Below are 18,723 nucleotides of genomic sequence, written 5' to 3' on the forward strand. Positions count from 1 at the left end.
AAAATAGAAATTTCAATCTATGTCTCACCTATATTGTCCAATGAAAAAACAAAATTAAGCTAAAATGTAACGCACACAAGCACAAACTGACTCACAGAAACAACACATGGGTACTGTATGTTGTGCTGGTAGAGTATGTTTGTGTCAAATGCAAAGTGGCTGTTCTATAGCCTCTCCCAGCTAACATGTCCATCTGGGCCCAATTGGGTTTTGACATGGGCTATGGGCATGGGTTCCAAATGGGCCGTGCACCCAGTTCAAAGGGCCCACCCGTGTTAGCCCATATGGGCTTACGTGGGTTTCTAACTGGATCTTAGGTGGTATCCAAATGGGCCATTTTATTTCAGTACCATGTGTGCGCCACCTGTGTTTGCCTATATGGGTTTGAACTGGGATCTGATTGGGCCTTAAGTGGGTACCAGCTGGGCGAATTATATGTGACCCATGTAGGCCACACTTGTGTCCGCCCTCATTGTCAACATTTTTGAGGACGAAAATCACTCCGACACCATGGACTGTAGCCCATGGTCTGGAAGTGATTTTTTCTTTTTTCAAATCCTCGTTTTTCATCGTTTTTGACCATGGATTATAGCCGGGTTAGGGTTAGGTTCCACGGGCTAATAAAGTGTAAATTCGGGGGTCCTTGACAAGAAAAGGTTTGGGAACCACTGTTGTAGAGGGTCTATAGAATAGATAGATGTTGATAGTATTAAGTTAGTGACTTTGACAGTGTACAAATGGAACCGGTTTTCAGCAGGTCAAATGAGGTACAGAAAACCGTATGACTCCCAGGCTGATCTCACTGGGGGAAAACTGTATGAGTTTATTTGTTTAAGAACTAACAATACATTAAAAAATATATTCTGGATGTGACACTTACAAGCCGAAATAGTGCAGTTGGTAGAGCATTAGACTGAATATCTAAAGGTCCCTGGTTCAATCCAGGATTTCGGCAGTTGAAATGAGGTACAGAAAATCCTATGACTCTTAGGCTGATCTCACTGGGTGAAAAACTAGATGAACAAGACCAATTTCAGGAGAACAAAACAAACAAAAAAGCAGTGTGAATTGTCTGGAACCAGTGGCTCAGTGTGTTAGAACATTTGCCACATGATCGGGAGATGGTGGGTTCAAACCCCACTCAAGTTCAAACAAAAAAATAAAGGGGCCAATCCCACCCCAGTCTTTACTGACACTTTGCATTCCACACTAACATCAAGTAGCACAGAAAAGCTGTGTTGTAGTAACCAGCAGTTAGCTCAGTGTGATGAGTGGCTGTGCTTGTGATCCACAGGTCCAGGGTTCAAATCCCACATTAGTCATGTGGCTCTGTGACACTTTTCTTTGCACACTGACTTTCAGAAGGACAACTTTAAAGCAGCACAGGGTTGCCCAACGGGTAAGTCAAATGTTATCCGTAGTATACCTAGTAGAAGTGTGCCGGTTCAAACCCGGTTCAAATCACAGACAGTGGATAATTGATATCCATATCCTAGTAGAAGTATGCCGGCCACATACTCCTAGTAGGATGCTGAGTAGGTAGGAGTGTGTGCAGTTAAGAGCCCTGGTGGATACATCAGATAATAACCATAGAATACCTAGTAGAAGTCTGCCGGTTCAAACCCAACATAGGATGGTGCTGGTTCAAATCACCATCACCTAGAGTATGTATGACTGTGTGCCGTTAAGTGGCCTGGTGGATAAATCAGATAATATCCATAGAATACTTAGTGGGATGACAGGAGGAGAGTAGGCGAGGGCGGGTCAGGCAGGAGGAGAGTAGTTGAGGGGACCCCAGGCAGGTGGAGAGTAGGTGAGGTGGCCCCAGGTAGGAGGATACTAGGTGAGGGGGGGTCAGGCAGGAGAAGAGGAGGCCCCAGGCAGGAGGAGAGTAGGCGAGGGGGCCCCAGGCAGTAGGAGAGTAGGTGAGAGGGCCCCAGGCAGGAGGAGAGTAAAAAATCACTTTCACCTAGAAACTCCATTCACACTTTTTATTATTCAGCTTACTGTGGAGACACATGCTGGAACTTTTTACTTTGAAATGTTTTATAGTTTCTGAGTTATTTAACTTAAACGCCCAATGCATTCTCTATGGCAATAGCACAAACTTTGGCATGCTACTAGTCCTACATACTTACAATTTACAATTTACAATTTAGGCATTTAGCAGACGCTCTTAATCCAGAGCGATTTACAATAATCAAGAACAAAAGCATGGGAATACATCACAAAAGCATTTATCATAAAACATGCGTAAGCTAAGAAAGTAACAGTGGAATATCTATATTTTTTCGCTAGGGTGACGGGCTCCTGGTTGGCCGAGTGCCCACCGAAAGCATCGGTTGATAGGCTGGGCCGGCCATGGTGTGACCAAGCGCTCATGCGGTCCCAGGCAGGGCCGCTGTAGCGGTCGTGGGCGTCGTCGGGACGGTGAGCGGTGCCACTGGCCCAATTGCCCCTGCGATGTGCTGCAGAGGGCGGTGGGTGGCTGTGGTGCGGCGGGACTGCCGGTAGCTCGCTGCCATACGGCGGGTCCATATGGTTGCCGCTGTCGGATCCGTGACTGCTCTGCGTCTGGGGGTGCACTGGCAGGCGGTCCATGTTCCGAGGGCGGAGCTGGGGCCTGACGGGCGGCCTGGCCTCTGGCCCGGGCTGAGCCGGGTTGGTCCACACTCATGCGGCTCGAGGGACCACTTTGTGGCCGAGACCTAAGTATGGTCTAGTAGTGGGATGCCGAAGAGAGGGTCTGGTAACCAATCTCTTTGAGCCGCAGGGTTAGTAGTGATAGATATGGTGTCTAAGTCTACTGCTGTCGCTCTAATGCTCTCTTCCAGTTGATCCTGCGGTAGGCATGTATTTATGGTTTTGGGACGTCAAGAGTGATGTCACTCCTGACGTCCTGGTTGTGATGTCAGAGAGGCACTACGTTCCTTCGTAACAATGAGACTATACATATAAACTATATATATATACTACTATGCTATACATATGTACTATGGCGTGCTATGACTATATACAATGCAATTATAGTGCCGTCTACATAACATGCTATAAGTCTGTATCAGATGCTATCTAAGTCTACAGAAATGCTATCTAAGGGGGTAGGGTAAGTGCTATGGGCCATGATGGAGTCTAAAAAGGTGGGTTTTCAGACTACGGCGGAAGATTGGGAGTGATGCTGCAGTTCTGACTGCAATGGGAAGTGCATTCCACAGTTTTGGAGCCAGAAGGGAGAAGAGTTTGGGACGTGTGGAGCGTTGTCCCGGCGTACACCTAGCAACCCCTCTGCTTTTCTCCTTGTACATACTGCCATTGGGCGAACTCATTGCCAATCACGGAGTCAATTTTCATTTCTATGCTGCTGATACCCAATTATATCTTTCTGTGGCTCCAGATGATCCCTGTGCTTTAGACCCGCTGCTTACCTGTCTGTCTAGCATCAAATGTTGGATGAGTGAGAACTTTCTCAAGCTAAATGAGGATAAGACAGAAGTTCTCATAATCGGTTCTAGTGAGCAGAAAGAATCAATATTAAGCAGACTTGGCAACCTGACTATAGAAAGTAACAGTAAGTAAAGAACCTGGGGGTTATTATTGATTCTGAATTTAATTTTAATTCACACATTAATCATGTTACCAAGATTGCCTTTTTTCACCTTAGAAATATTGCACGAATCAGAGCCTATGTGTCCTTGGACGATGCAAAAACGCTAATCCACGCCTTTGTTTTTTCTCGGCTTGATTACTGCAATGCACTTTTTTCAGGACTGCCTAAGAAAACAACTGACAGATTACAACTTGTCCAAAATTCCAGAGTTTTAACTAGAACTAAGATGAGAGAACATATTACTCCAGTTTTGGCATCACTGCACTGGCTTCCGGTTGTTTTTAGGATTGATTTTAAAATTATTTTACTTGTCTATAAAGCTCTCAATGGTCTCAAACCTTCCTACCTACATGACTGCCTGCCTAAATATGTCCCAAACCGCCCGCTAAGGTCTTCCACTGCTGGCCTGCTCGCTTTGCCTAAAAAAATGGCAACTAAAAAATACGGGGAAGCAGCTTTTTGCTTCTACGGGCCGTCAGCATGGAACAAGCTCCCTCTGTACCTTCGTCAGGCAGCCTCTGTAGACATTTTTAAAGCTCAGCTCAAGAGCCACTTCTACAACATTGCTTTTAATTGATCTTTTAGTTTTTTTTTTTTTTTGTTATTCATGTCCTCACTGTATTGCATTACTGTCGTTGCCTTGCTTTTCTTTTATTCTCCATTGTTCTGTAAAGCACTTTGAGCTGCATTTCATGTCATGAAAGGTGCTATACAAATAAAGTTTTATTATTATTATTATAGCCTACTTAGGTTCATCTTACGGTAGACATGTTTGCCTGAAAAGGAATCTGTGAAATGTTTCATAGTTTTAGAAATATAGTGCTTTCAAATTTACAATGGGGCTCAATGGCAAAAATGATGAAAAACGGCGTGCTATAGTATGCCGTACGATATGGTCCAAAATGATGAAAAACGAGGATACATTTTTTTAATCAAAAATTAAAAAAACGATGGGCTATAACCCATCGTTTTTTTCATTTTTTTCAAATCCTCAAAAATGATGAAAAACGGCGTGCTATAGTATGCCGTACGATATGGGCAATAGCCCATGGTCCAAAATGATGAAAAAAGAGGATAAAAATAATTCAAAAATTCAAAACACGATTGGCTATAACCCATCGTTTTTTTCATTTTTTTCAAATCCTCAAAAATGATGAAAAACGGCGTGCTATAGTATGCCATACGATATGGGCTATAGCCCATGGTCCAAAATGATGAAAAAAGAGGATAATTCTTTTTTCAAAATTTCAAAAAACCATGGGCTATAACCCATTGTTTTTTTCATTTTTTCATTTTTTTCAAATCCTCAAAAATGATGAAAAACTGCGTGCTATAGTATGCCGTACGATATGGGCTATAGCCCATGGTCCAAAATGATGAAAAACGAGGATAATTCTTTTTTTCTTTTAATTCAAAAAACCATGGGCTATAACCCATCGTTTTTTTTTCATTTTTTCATTTCATTTTTTCAACCCCATTCTAGCCTACTTAGGTTCATCTTACGGTGGACATGTTTGCCTGAAAAGGAATCTTTGAAATGTTTCATAGTTTTAGAAATATAGTGCTTTCAAATTTACAATGGGGCTCAATGGCAGACATTGGCACGTCAAAAATCACTTTCACCTAGAAACTCCATTCACACTTTTTATTATTCAGCTTACTGTGGAGACACATGCTGGAACGTTTTACTTTGAAATGTTTTGTAGTTTCTGAGTTATTTAACTTAAACGCCCAATGCATTCTCTATGGCAATACCACAAACTTTGGCATGCTACTAGTCCTATACTTAAACCTACCAACCCCATTCTAGCCTACTTAGGTTCATCTTACGGTAGACATGTTTGCCTGAAAAGGAATCTTTGAAAGGTGTCATAGTTTTAGAAATATAGTGCTTTCAAATTTGAGACATTTAACATGGGGCTCAATGGCAGATTTTGGCACGTCAAAAAATCACTTTCACCTAGAAACTCCATTCACACTTTTTATTATTCAGCTTACTGTGGAGACACATGCTGGAACGTTTTACTTTGAAATGTTTTGAAGTTTCTGAGTTATTTAACCCATTCAGGCCTGACGTCGAAATAATAAAAAAACGTTCTGAAAGATATACCTCAAAGATTTGTGCCTCACATTTTTACGATTTTTCAAAAATAGCAGACCTACAAGTTCTACAAGCTATGAGCTTGTAGATCTGCTATTTTCCAATAGCTAACGTATAACAAAATGGGTTAAAGTGTAATGTCACTTATTTTGCTTTCACACTGAAAAACAAAATGATGAACTGAGAGAAAATTGAACATAAAATTAAACAAATTGCCTGTAAATGAGTAATGGCAATATATATACAAGTTAGAAAAAAAAGAAATCTTGATGAAAAACAAAAACAGGTATGTTTAAAGAACATTGGTAGTAAAAGTATATCCATAAAAAAGAGGGATGTCTTTAAGGGAGTAAGGGAGGTGGTCAAATGGAGTTGTTTTTTGTAAAAACTGTAAAAACTGTTAAATGCCCGGATGCAAACTGTAACCCAGATGAAACCATAGAGAACCTGCTAGTGGACTGTCAGAGGTCTAGAGATGTATGGGGGAAAATGCCACAGATCGTTTTTTAACATTTAACATTTAACGTTACTTATAATGCAGTATGGTATGGAGTCTCTGATGAAAAACATGTCTGCTATGGAACAAGACTTTTATTGGGCTGTGGTTTGCACTGTGGTCAATAAGATCTGGAACACCAGGAGTGATCAGGAGTAGCCTGGTTAATAAACCAGACCAAATCAGCCGTTGGCAAAAATAAATTGCCTGCCGGCGGATTACGGTCTGGAGAGGCTCAATTGTACGCCCATTTCCTACACCAGAGAAATGGGGCGGCCAATCGGGACACGGTATGCAATATGGGCGGGCTTTGGTACAGTGACTTTCAATGCTTGAGACCTTTGACTGACAGTAGCTCTGACCAAAGAGTCAAAGAGAAAATGTTTCAACCCGCCCCCCCCTGGAAATGAAATCCAAGCTGAGCCTCCCCAAACTAATATCCCGTGGTCCGTGCGATATTAGTCTGGTTTATTAACCAGGCTAGATCAGGAGGGCCATCTCTGGAGAGGTGGTCTTCATACAAATAGTAACTGAACTGAAAAGACAGAGAACCCTGGACTCAAGACAGAAAAACTGATACTAACACTCTGTGTATTGCAATTCCTTACTACTGTACTGCCAAACTCAATGTAATATGAGTGCCATGAATAATTTAAATAAAGCATATTTAAAAAGGAAAGCAGGACATGGGTTTAAAATGTATTTCGAAACTTAATTGTTGTATTAAATATTGTAGGATGGCATTTTGTATTGCCGCTATTTTTTGTATGTTATTTTTTATTCCTCAGGTACCCACACTTTCTCTCCATAATAAGGACACACGCTCTTACACCAAATGGTAGGACTCTAACGATTACAAATATAGGTTTATGATTAATTGTCACACATAATTGGGTGCTTGGGTGTATGAACCCACGCATCACGCATCACTAACATGTCCTACACATACAAGACAAAGGAAGTGTCCCTCTCTCACACAGCAGTCATCAGTGCTGCTGTACGGTACCTTCTGTATGGGGCCGAGACATGGACACACAGGACAAGGGCCCTGGATGGAGTCAGTCTGCACAAGAATGTACTAACTAGGTGTCACATGGACGGACCACACCAGAAATGAGGAGGATGAGGCTACATGCAGAGAGAGAGAGAGAGAAGGATGAGGCTACATGCTTGGCAGGACTTAAGAAAAGGCCTACATTGACAGAGGTGTTGACACAAGCCAGCGTCTATATGAACCAACCAGAGAGAGAGCGAGAGCAAGAAAAGAAAGAAATAATTATGGCCACGGCGGACCATGAGGAATTGACCAGTACATAGAGATAGGTTTTGCCGTCAAGCCAGTCATTAAACAATAGCCGTCACAACACACAATCTTCAACACACCCACAACACAGCAGCCGCACACTTAGTAACACTAACTAACTATCTACTAACTGTAGTGTAGATGAACATCAGTCTTCATTTTTAAATGATGGCTGTCGTCATGTGAAAGCCCAAAACCTCTAGCTTGAACTTAAAAGGCTAATTGAAGTGGCCAAGATCCACATGATAATACTATTCTCTGTTACAACAACTCAGTTTGTTCAGTGGCAAACACAACACAGACTGCAGCATCCACCCAATCCCAGAGCAGACACAACACAGACTTCAGCATCCACCCAATCCCAGAGCAGACACAACACAGACTGCAGCATCCACCCAATCCCAGAGCAGACACAACACAGACTGCAGCATCCAATCCCAGAGACACAAACAGTCACTGACTGAACATGTTGCATTAATTGCCACCCAATCATTGCGTCCTAAAATGACAGCAACAGCTTGAAGTGTACACACAGCTTAATTTGCTTACAACACAAGCAGCAGCAGCAGCAGCAGCAGCAGCAGCAAAGATGGGGAAAAGGGTTCGTACCTTGAGCTGTCTTCTACTTCAGTTGTAGAAGAAGGGATGGCGGCCAGCAGGGTCAAAGTTCTCTTTTAGTTCGTCCTCAGATGAGCCCTCCAGCGGGGTCTCCAGTCCTCTCCATCCTCCATGCATCCCAACTGTGGCGACTGTGGCTCAGGAGGTAGAGCAGGTCCTTGGGCAAAATTGCTCCCGATGTTGGTACCTTGCATGGCTTCCGCCGCAATCAGTGTATGAATGTGTGTGTGTGTGTGTGTGTGTGTGTGTGTGAATGTAATGCATATAAAGTGCCTTGGATAAAGGGGCTATATAAATGGCACCGTTTACCATTTAATCCCAGTGTCAATGGCACCGACCAGCCTCATTCTCCTCCTCCTGGAGGCCATCTTCTCTCACCCACCCTCGGTATCACTCCATACAGATGCATGTTGGTAACGTGTTCATCCTGGTTGATGTTTAGCACTGCACGTAGCATTCTGGTGTAGCACAATGGGGCCAGGGACGGTAGAGCAGGCTTCAGGGTCCAGCATTCACAGCTATATAGGAGAGCGGACATCATGAATGTTAAATGGTGCATTTATATAGCGCCTTTATCCAAGGCGCCTTACATAGATTGTGCATTACATTCACCCATTCACACATACATTCATACACAGATGGCGGTGGAAACCATGCAAGGCACCAACCTGCACATCAGGAGCCATTAGGGGTTCATAAATCATAAATAATAATAACTTGGCCCAGGCGGTGGCATACCTGTCTAAATACTTCCTTAATGTAAACGAAGTCCACACCCACAACACCAGAGGGAGTGCAACAAACCATGTACAACCCAGATTCGGCACAAACAAGGGACTAAATTATTTTCGCTCCTATGCCACCAAAATGTGGAACGCCCTACCAACAGTCATTAAGACATGTGAATCCCTTGACTCCTTCAAAACCGCTCTCAAAGGGCACCTACGGATGGCTGCAATTCGAAACTGGCCTCTGTGAAATCTGAATCCCCACACCCCCCCCATCTCCCCTCACTGTATATGTATCTTTTCCCTTTTTGCTTCCTATATGATGAATTCCTGTTCGGTTCTTTAGCTAGAAATGTCTATTTGTCTAATGTCTCTAAATGTTTTGATGAATTGAACAATGTGGACCCTGTTGTAAACAAGTGTAATGCTTAATTGGGTCGTCCACTCACAGTTAACAGTCTTTGTATTGAGTTTGTGCTTGAAATGTACTGTAAATTCTGCAAACTGTTAATAAATATTTCAATCAATCAATCAAAAACCGTCTGGGCACCCGACTGGTAATCCAGTCGCAGTGTGTCGCGGGTTTGACTCCCGAGCCCGACACGGCCTTTACTGCATGTCATCCCCCCATCTCTCTCCCGTTTCCTGTCAGCCTACTGTCTGTCCCTTCAAAAACCAATAAAAGGCGTAAGCCACAAAAAATAATAATAATAATTTGAATTTGAATTTATATAGCACCTTAAAAAAAACAAGGACACTTTACATCAACAAAAACATGCTATTTCTTTCATGAATATACTATGAATATAGAGTATTTTTTTTTACATTGTATGGTTTTATTACTGTAAATTGTTTGACATTGACTTATAATAATTATTATTATAGTTGAATCTACTTGTTCAGTTATTGTTATTTTAGTATTTAAAAAAAAACATTTGCACATAGCTTGTAGAAATGCCTATTCTCATACTTTAGTGTGACAGTCTTGTATGAAGAAGTATAGGGCATTAAGCCATTTTGGGGCGGGAACCCCTTTTGGTTTTTTAAACATTATGTTATACTTTAGCTATTGAAAAATAGCAGATCTACAAGATCATAGCGCGCTATGAACTTGTAGGTCTGCTATTTTTGAAAAAATAGTGAAAATTTGCCTCAAATCTTTGAATATATATTCTTTCAGAGTTTCAGTTCAAATCTTTGTTTCTGGGGGGTCCCTGGAACAACATATTTTCAATGGGGGTCGGTGGCATATTACATATCATTTTTGGGGTCCTTGACATGAAATATTGAGAACCACTGATATAGAAACATGTTTTTCAGAAAAAAATATTCTTTTTAAATTTCAGGCCTAAATGGGGGATATATTTCTGCCTAACAGCAAATAAACACAATATTATTCACTTCACAGGCACAGCACACAAACAATGCTTTATATCCTGACTAGTTCTTTCATTTTACTTTTTGTAAATATAATTAGTGACATGACATTACACACAAACAAACAATTCACCTCTATTAACCATGAATGCTAAAGCAGCTAATTAACTGTACAGTAGGTAGTAGCTAGGTAAGCTAACGCACCTGGTCTCTTGGGGAATGGACTCCCTTTTTTTTCCAAGGACGATAATTAAACTTCTCCTCCTGCTGTCACCTTCATGTCTCTGGGCAGTTTCCACTCCCTGACAACACTGACAACTCTCCTCATCTTCCATGAGGTGGAAGTTGGTACGTTTTAACTTGTTTATTTCACTGTTTTACTAACAAATACGAAGGAGTTTGAGTCAGACAAACACTCGTCAGTTTAGAGCAGGTGTGTGTGTGTGTGTGTGTGTGTGTGGGGGGGGGGGGGGAGGGGTAGCGAGCGGGAAAACCAAAGCCCTTTAAAGAGCCCGCGCGTGAAGCCTGCTTAGGGAGTGTCTGCCAATAACCTGCATCACAGAATAGAGTGAGCGTTTTTAACTCAAATCTATGCTTCTGGGCCGGGGGGGGGGGGGTCCCTGGAACAATATTTTGAGATGGGGGTCGGTGGCCAATTACATATAATTTTTGGGGTTCCTTGACATGAAAATGTTTGAGAACCACTGACATAGAAACATAGGGTTTTTAAGAATACTGTCATGATTTAGAAGACATTTTGTAGAATCGTTCTCACGTCTAAATGGGTTAAGACATTTAGGACTGAGGCTGCCGATCCTGACACTGGTGGTGCTCAAACTATAGTTCATGTCAAGGACCCCCAAAAGATTATATGTAAAAATTATCCGCCGACCCCCATCTCAAAATATGTTGTTCCTGACCTGCACATCTTGAAAGGTGTCATAGTTTTAGAAATATAGTGCTTTCTAATTTGAGACTTTTATAATGGGGCTCAATTGCAGATTTTGGCACGTCAAAAAAGATTCCTTTTCAGGCCACCGTAAGATGAACCTAAGTAGGCTAGAATGGGGTTGACTGTTTAAGTATGTAGGACTAGTAGCATGCCAAAGTTTGTGCTATTGCCATAGAGAATGCATTGGGCATTTAAGTTAAATAACTCAGAAACTACAAAACATTTCAAAGTAAAAAGTTCCAGCATGTGTCTCCACAGTAAGCTGAATAATAAAAAGTGTGAATGGAGTTTCTAGGTGAAAGTGATTTTTTGACGTGCTAAAATCTGCCATTGAGCCCCATTATAAAAGTCTCAAATTTGAAAGCACTATATTTCTAAAACTATGACACCTTTCAAAGATTCCTTTTCAGGCAAACATGTCCACCGTAAGATGAACCTAAGTAGGCTAGAATAGGGTTGGTAGGTTTAAGTATGTAGGACTAGTAGCATGCCAAAGTTTGTGCTATTGCCATAGAGAATGCATTGGGCGTTTAAGTTAAATAACTCAGAAACTACAAAACATTTCAAAGTAAAAAGTTCCAGCATGTGTCTCCATAGTAAGCTGAATAATAAAAAAGTGTGAATGGAGTTTCTAGGTGAAAGTGATTTTTTACTCTCCTCCTGCCTGGGGCCCTCTCGCCTACTCTCCTCCTGCCTGGGGCCCCCTCGCCTACTCTCCTCCTGCCTGGGGCCCCCTTGCCTACTCTCCTCGTGCCTGACCCCCCCTCGCCTACTCTACTCCTGCCTGGGGCCACCTCGCCTACTCTGCACCTGCCTGGGGCCTCCTCGACTACTTTCCTCCTGCCTGACGCCCCCTCGCCTACTCTCCTCCTGCCTGACGCCACCTCGCCTACTCTCCTCCTGCCTGGGGCCACCTCGCCTACTCTCCTCCTGCCTGGGGTCCCCTCACCTACTCCTCCTGCCTGACCCCCCTCACCTACTCTCCTCCTGTCATCCCACTAAGTATTCTATGGATATTATCTGATTTATTATTATATATATATTATATTATTATCTGATCCACTGGGCCACTTAACGGCACACAGTCATACGTACTCTAGGTGATGGTGATTTGAACCAGCACCATCCTATGTTGGGTTTGAACTGGCAGACTTCTACTAGGTATTCTATGGTTATTATCTGATTTATCCACCAGGGCTCTTAACTGCACACACTCCTACCTACTCAGCATCCTACTAGGAGTATGTGGCCGGCATACTTCTACTAGGATATGGATAGATCAGTGTCGGTGATCTATGGATACTGTCGGTGATTTGAACTGGCACACTTCTACTAGGTATACTACGGATAACATTTGACTTACCCGTTGGGCCACTGAGGCACACAATCATGGGGAATTTCTGTGCTGCTTTAAAGTTGTCCTTCTGAAAGTCAGTGTGCAAAGCAAAGTGTCACAGAGCCACATGACTAATGTGGGATTTGAACCCTGGACCCATGGATCACAAGCACAGACACTCATCACACTGAGCTAACTGCTGCATGGTTACTACAACACAGCTTTTCTGTGCCACTTGATGTTAGTGTGGAATGCAAAGTGTCACAGTAAAGACTGGGGTGGGATTGGCCCCTTTATTGTCTCCACCAGCCGAAGGCATGGGGAGAGTATGTTTTGCACTCCGTCCGTCCGTGTGTCCGTGTGTCCGTGTGTCCGTCCGTGACCAGCTAATCTCAGCCACCGTTAACCCGGTCGATGCCAAATTCTGCACACACACTCCCTGGATGCCAACCATGAACCTCTGCCCCAAACTTTCCAGAACGGCCTGTTATAGCGCCACCAGGAGGCCGCTTTGTGCAAAACAAGTTTTTTCACAGTACACCTACAGATTTTGTCCAAACATCACGCAAATTAGTACACAGTCTCTCTAGAGCCATTCAACGAAACCGGTCTTTCAGATTTCTCAGACTCCATCCTGATTGGTTAAGATTGGCTTCCAAAGTTCACAGGAGTGCTCAGTTTCAAACAAAATGCTGCAAATCATGAACACATCGCGTGATTTCCGTGAAATTGTGCACGCACATTCCCACTAGGCCCAGGACGAAATGCCACATGAACAATTTCAACTCAGCCTCAAGGTGGCGCTATAACTGGCCCAAAAGTGTTTTTACCTCTAACTGCACGGATCTGTGGATAACCTGGTGGAGACCTGTGCCCAGAAGGGCACTTTTTCTAGTTTTTTTGTTTGAACTTGAGAGGGGTTTGACCCCACCATCTCCCGATCATGTGGCAGCATTCTAACACACTGAGCCACTGGTTCCAGACAATTCACACTGCTTTTTTGTTTGTTTTGTTCTTCTGTAAATCGGTCTTGAAAGTAAAGAATTGAGTGGGGCTTGAACTCACCATCCCCCGACTCCCAATCATGTGGCCAATGTTCTAACACACTGAGCCACTGGTTCCAGACAATTCACACTGCTTTTTTGTTTGTTTTGTTCTCCTGAAATTGGTCTTGTTCATCTAGTTTTTCACCCAGTGAGATCAGCCTAAGAGTCATAGGATTTTCTGTACCTCATTTCAACTGCCGAAAGCCTAGATTGAACCAGGGACATTCAGATATTCAGTCTAATGCTCTACCAACTGCGCTATTTCGGCTTGTAAGTGTCACATCCAGAATATATTTTTCAATGTATTGTTAGTTCTTAAACAAAAACTCATACAGTGAGATCAGCCTGGGAGTCATACGGTTTTCTGTACCTCATTTGACCTGCTGAAAACCGGTTCCATTTGTACACTGTCAAAGTCACTAACTTAATACCATCAACATCTATCTATTCTATAGACCCTCTACAACAGTGGTTCCCAAACCTTTTCTTGTCAAGGACTCCCGAATTTACACTTTATTAGGCTGTGGAACCTGAACCCGTGAAATAAAATGGCCCATTTGGATACCACCTAAGATCCAGTTAGAAACCCACGTAAGCCCATATGGGCTAACACGGGTGGGCCCTTTGTGAAAACTGGGTGCACGGCCCACTTGGGCCCAGATGGACATGTTAGCTGGGCTGTAACAGAATGTGGCTCGAATTTGATTTTGACACCAAGGTCACTAAACAGCACACAATTACCAGGAAACACATCACAACCTTAATATCTCACTTCTGTCATTTTACAATAATCAATTCATCAAGCTCTCCATTCTTTTGTATGCATGCATGTACAGTATGTGATATGATATATACTGACATGATGCTGACAAGATACTGACCATGATGCCGTGACATGATTTTTCTTCTCTCCCTGGGAAGCAGGCTAATAATTACCTAACGGTACAGTTTAATGTAAAATCCGATATTTGGAAATCGACAAGACGAACACAGGCCTTTCCTGAAAAGTAACAGTTTTGAGCATACAAGGTTTACACCCAACATGCTCCACCACATATCTACTCTATTTTCTGTTGCAGAGTTCACTTTACTCTTACTATTCTGTAACAAAAAGTGTTGTGCTGGTCTTTGTCTGCAGTTCACAGTAAATCATGTTGCAATTGGGACAAATGAAGCACAATGCAAAAATATGTTAAAATAACTATGTATGATTTTACATTATGCATTCAAAACATTGACAGGATATAATTTTGTACGGATATAATTTTGTATCAAATGTTTTATTGACAAATGTTCAAAAATGATGAAAATATTCACAACTAACACACTGGTGATGTGCAGGGGTACTGAATCACAGAAAGCTATGAACGCGCGCGCACGTACACACACACACACACACACACACACACACACACACACACACACACACACACACACACACACACACACACACACACACACACACACACACACACACACTTTACCTTTCATCAAGCTGACATAATCATGGATTTATGGTTAAGATAAACATAAGTTACATTCAATAATTTGCTGTACATTATCCATTCTCCTTATATTTATTATATTCAACCTAGATCATTTAGTTCCATATTATTATATTACATCTTTTAAAAATGGCAATGATCTCTATACTGTATACACCTGGAGGCAGGGCAGGAAATCACAAAAATAAATAATAAATTATCAAATTTAAAAAGTGAATAGAAATATGAATAGACAGTGAAAAGGCAGGGCACGCCTTAATGCTTTTTTTGTTTTGTTTTTGTTTTCTTCAGCCTTCAGTTTTTTTGAGATGCCATGGCAACAGGCTAAACGTCCACAAAGATGCAGAAAACGGGGACGGAATACCACATCATATAATCTGCTCCAGTCTATGTCAGCTTCTGAAATCAAACAAGCACAACAACACGGCATTTAGAGGACTCAAGCCAACAGTAAATGTAGTGTAGAATTACTGACAATATAATGTGCACAAACACACATTGTTGTTTGCCGTGTTAATTGTTATGTGTTTCAGTATGCATACAGACAATAGTGTTTCTGAGTTCTGAGTGATTATGAATGTGTCATTTATCTCCAGCTTACAACTTGATAGCTCTTGATAGCTCTAGAATTACATACATTTGAATGTCAAGTCAAGTCAAGTCAATTTTATTTCTAGAGCACATTTAAAACAACCAAGGTTGACCAAAGTGCTGGATAGCATAAAAAACAAACATATACAGTAGGCAAAATGAACATCATGGGGTCGATTTAGGACTTCTATTTTACTTACTTCTATATTACTAATCTAATTACAGTATTATGATCTGGGGGCGTGTAGTATGTCATATTGCAATTTTGGGCATGTTAAGAAGCGCTTTTGACACCCCGCGGAGTGCGCAAAACGGCCTTGAATTAGTCATGGGTGTGTTTAAGGCGTGTTTGAGACGTACCCAATCAACATGTCCGTACTATTCTCTTTACCAGTCAGCTGATGTCACATACGGAATGCGCACTTTGGGGGTCGTGGTATGACATTTCTTCAGGCTGGCACCATAGAAGACATGACATGCCTTTGTCACATTTGGGTTAATTATTCCTATTGCACTGCATGCTGTCACCTTTATGCCTCAAAAGAACAGACCCACCTTTCAGATCGGAATGGAATTGCGAGTAGATAGCAGCATATTGGCAAATTGCCAATCCATGCGTAATTAATTAATTCGATAACGATAGAACCATGTACCATACAGCGAATGAAAGCAAGATTCCTAAGGAATATGGAGATTTTTACATTTAATAAAACGGTTGAGAAATGAGAGAACCATGAGTGTTTATAGGCTAATATCAACGTTTTTTTATGAAAGACCAAACGGGCTGTGAACTTGAAGAGCTCAATCACCATCCCGACACGGAAGAAATATAGCCTAGTGCATGCATGTATATGCACTGTTGCACTTGCACACAGTAGCCTACACACGCTCTTTATTTGTTTCTATTGAAAAACACCAGTAAAATAACGTTTATTATATTTTATTTCATTCAAGTCACGACGAAGGAATGAGTTGAATGCGTGCTGCGTAATGCTGTGGCCCCGATGGTATGGTCTTCGCTGAGTTCGCTCGTAGCATTTTATTGAAGAAGACTTGAATCGGGTGTGATACAGCATATGAAAGCACATTTCCCACGGATTATGGAGATGTTTTTATTTATTTTTAAGGTTGAGAAATGAAAGAATTATGGCCGTTTCTAATCTCAACATTTTTTTTAAAAAGACGCAAAACTGCCATGTCTCATAGAAACAAGTAAATAGGTCTATAAAAATAAGCGCATATAACAGGGGTCTGTAACCTATTTTAAATGAAGTGCCATGTTTTTATTTTCTAAATAGTGAGTCTGCCATATCCAGATTAATTTGAATGACACCACATTAAAATAAAAAAACATATTTTGATTGTCCACAAATATAAAGTTCTTCCTTCTTTTTAAATATGTTCTTGCACATTGTTATAATGATCATTATATATCCCCCTGCAGTCAGAGTTCATAGTTTTAATGAATGAATGTGATGCATTGTGAGCTGGTATAGATCTGCTATTTTCAAAAGTAATTTTTTTATTTAATTTTTGGATTAGCTGTCCTTAGTTGGGCAAATGCATTCATCTGGGGATCCTTGACATGGGAATGTGCTGTGTGAGGATCACTGGTTTAAACAACATTAGGAGAAAAGCCCAAATAACCACTTTAGAAACAAGAAAAACAACCACACAGAAAGCAACTTTACAGAAAAATAAGCCGCTTATAATAAACAGACATGGCAACACTCTACCAGCCTCTCAGAGCCGCTCAAGTGTCAAATCAAACAGTGCTTTTTGCGTTTATGAGGTGGTCAGACCCACGTCTAATCGTTATGCGCTGAGTGTCTTTAGGTCAAGGGGCTTAATAGCAAATTGCGCAAAGCGAAAATAATTAACATATGGACACTCCCACAATGCTAAAATATTCAGGACCGCGGTAAGCCATAATGTGTGTGCGTTCAACACGGGTCAGTGCGTTCAACACGGGCCGATATGCCTTTCATAATACGAATGTGCGCAGAGCGAGGCCAATTTATGTATTTCCATTGGTAAAACGCACCTTCAAAATCTACCCACATGTGTGAGTGGTGCAATTCCCCCCTCCCCCCCACTTCTCTCTCTCTCTCTCTCTCATTAGCAGCACTATCCCTCTCTCTGTTTCTGGCGCCCCCTACTGGTACTAATAAGTCATATACTCGTGCTCATGGCCAAGGTAGACAACTACTAGACACATAGGTAGACACGGACATTGCTGGTTGTAGGAGTGGTTGCACCACTCAAAAATTACAGAACAAGACAAGAGATAGCACAGCAACACATGATTAAAAAGTGCGGAGGGGCATGTGGTGTTAAAAGGCCAGGGAGAACATGTGTGTTTTTAGACGAGATTTAAAAATGTCCATAGAAGGTGCAGCTTTCACAACCAGTGGCAGGGCGTTCCAAATGTATTCCAAGTACTAAGTACACAGCCATAGATTGCTCCTATGCCCGCCCGGGTAGCCCGCCCGGGTAGCAGACTGACCTTTGCGGCATAAAACGATGCAGTGCTGTGTGTGTACTCACCCAATAATTAATTCATGCGCCATGGAATCAGATATTGTCCTCTAGTTTCATGTCCATTTGAAAGTTCTGGCAGAAAACGTGTTTTTGGTCAAATATTTCCACCTCCATGAGCTGCGCAACATTCTCTGTTTGCGACAGGGCCCGAAATGAAAACAAATTAAAACTTCCTTTGGGGCGGTGAATGAAATCACAGCAGAATATCACTCTGCTATCCGGACAGACATAGGAGCGATCTATGGCTATGTATTTGGAATATGTGAAATGTATGTAATATGGTAGACTAACTAGAGGGTATGCGCATGCTTAAAGGGAGTGGCAAATCGAGTGGCAACATGAGTTAAACTTTAATGCAATCAGATAGGACTTTTCTGTTGGATGTATGGGCTGTCAAGGCCAGAAAGTAGTTTTTTACCATTCAGTAGGCGTTCCCGCATAACTTCCGGGTATGATACAACTTGGTTAGTAGCTACAGAAGTATTCTGCAGACGGCACTTGTTAAGTATACTTTCTCCTGTT

General features: G+C 41.9%; 1 protein-coding gene across 1 annotated transcript in view; it reads right to left on the reverse strand.

Moving 5' to 3' along the window:
- Positions 1-14,913: 14,913 nt before the first annotated feature.
- Positions 14,914-18,723, reverse strand: part of LOC310864168 (roundabout homolog 2) — a 61,748-nt gene continuing 57,938 nt past the window's right edge. Inside the window, exon 26 of the mRNA XM_083772751.1 lies at positions 14,914-15,468. Within this exon, the coding sequence (XP_083628877.1) occupies positions 15,457-15,468 (12 nt within the window). The 3' untranslated portion in view covers positions 14,914-15,456. The remainder of the gene's footprint in view (positions 15,469-18,723) is intronic.

Source organism: Protomyctophum parallelum (assembly GCF_964188405.1).
Source record: "Protomyctophum parallelum genome assembly, chromosome: 9".
Classification (NCBI taxonomy): domain Eukaryota; kingdom Metazoa; phylum Chordata; class Actinopteri; order Myctophiformes; family Myctophidae; genus Protomyctophum; species Protomyctophum parallelum.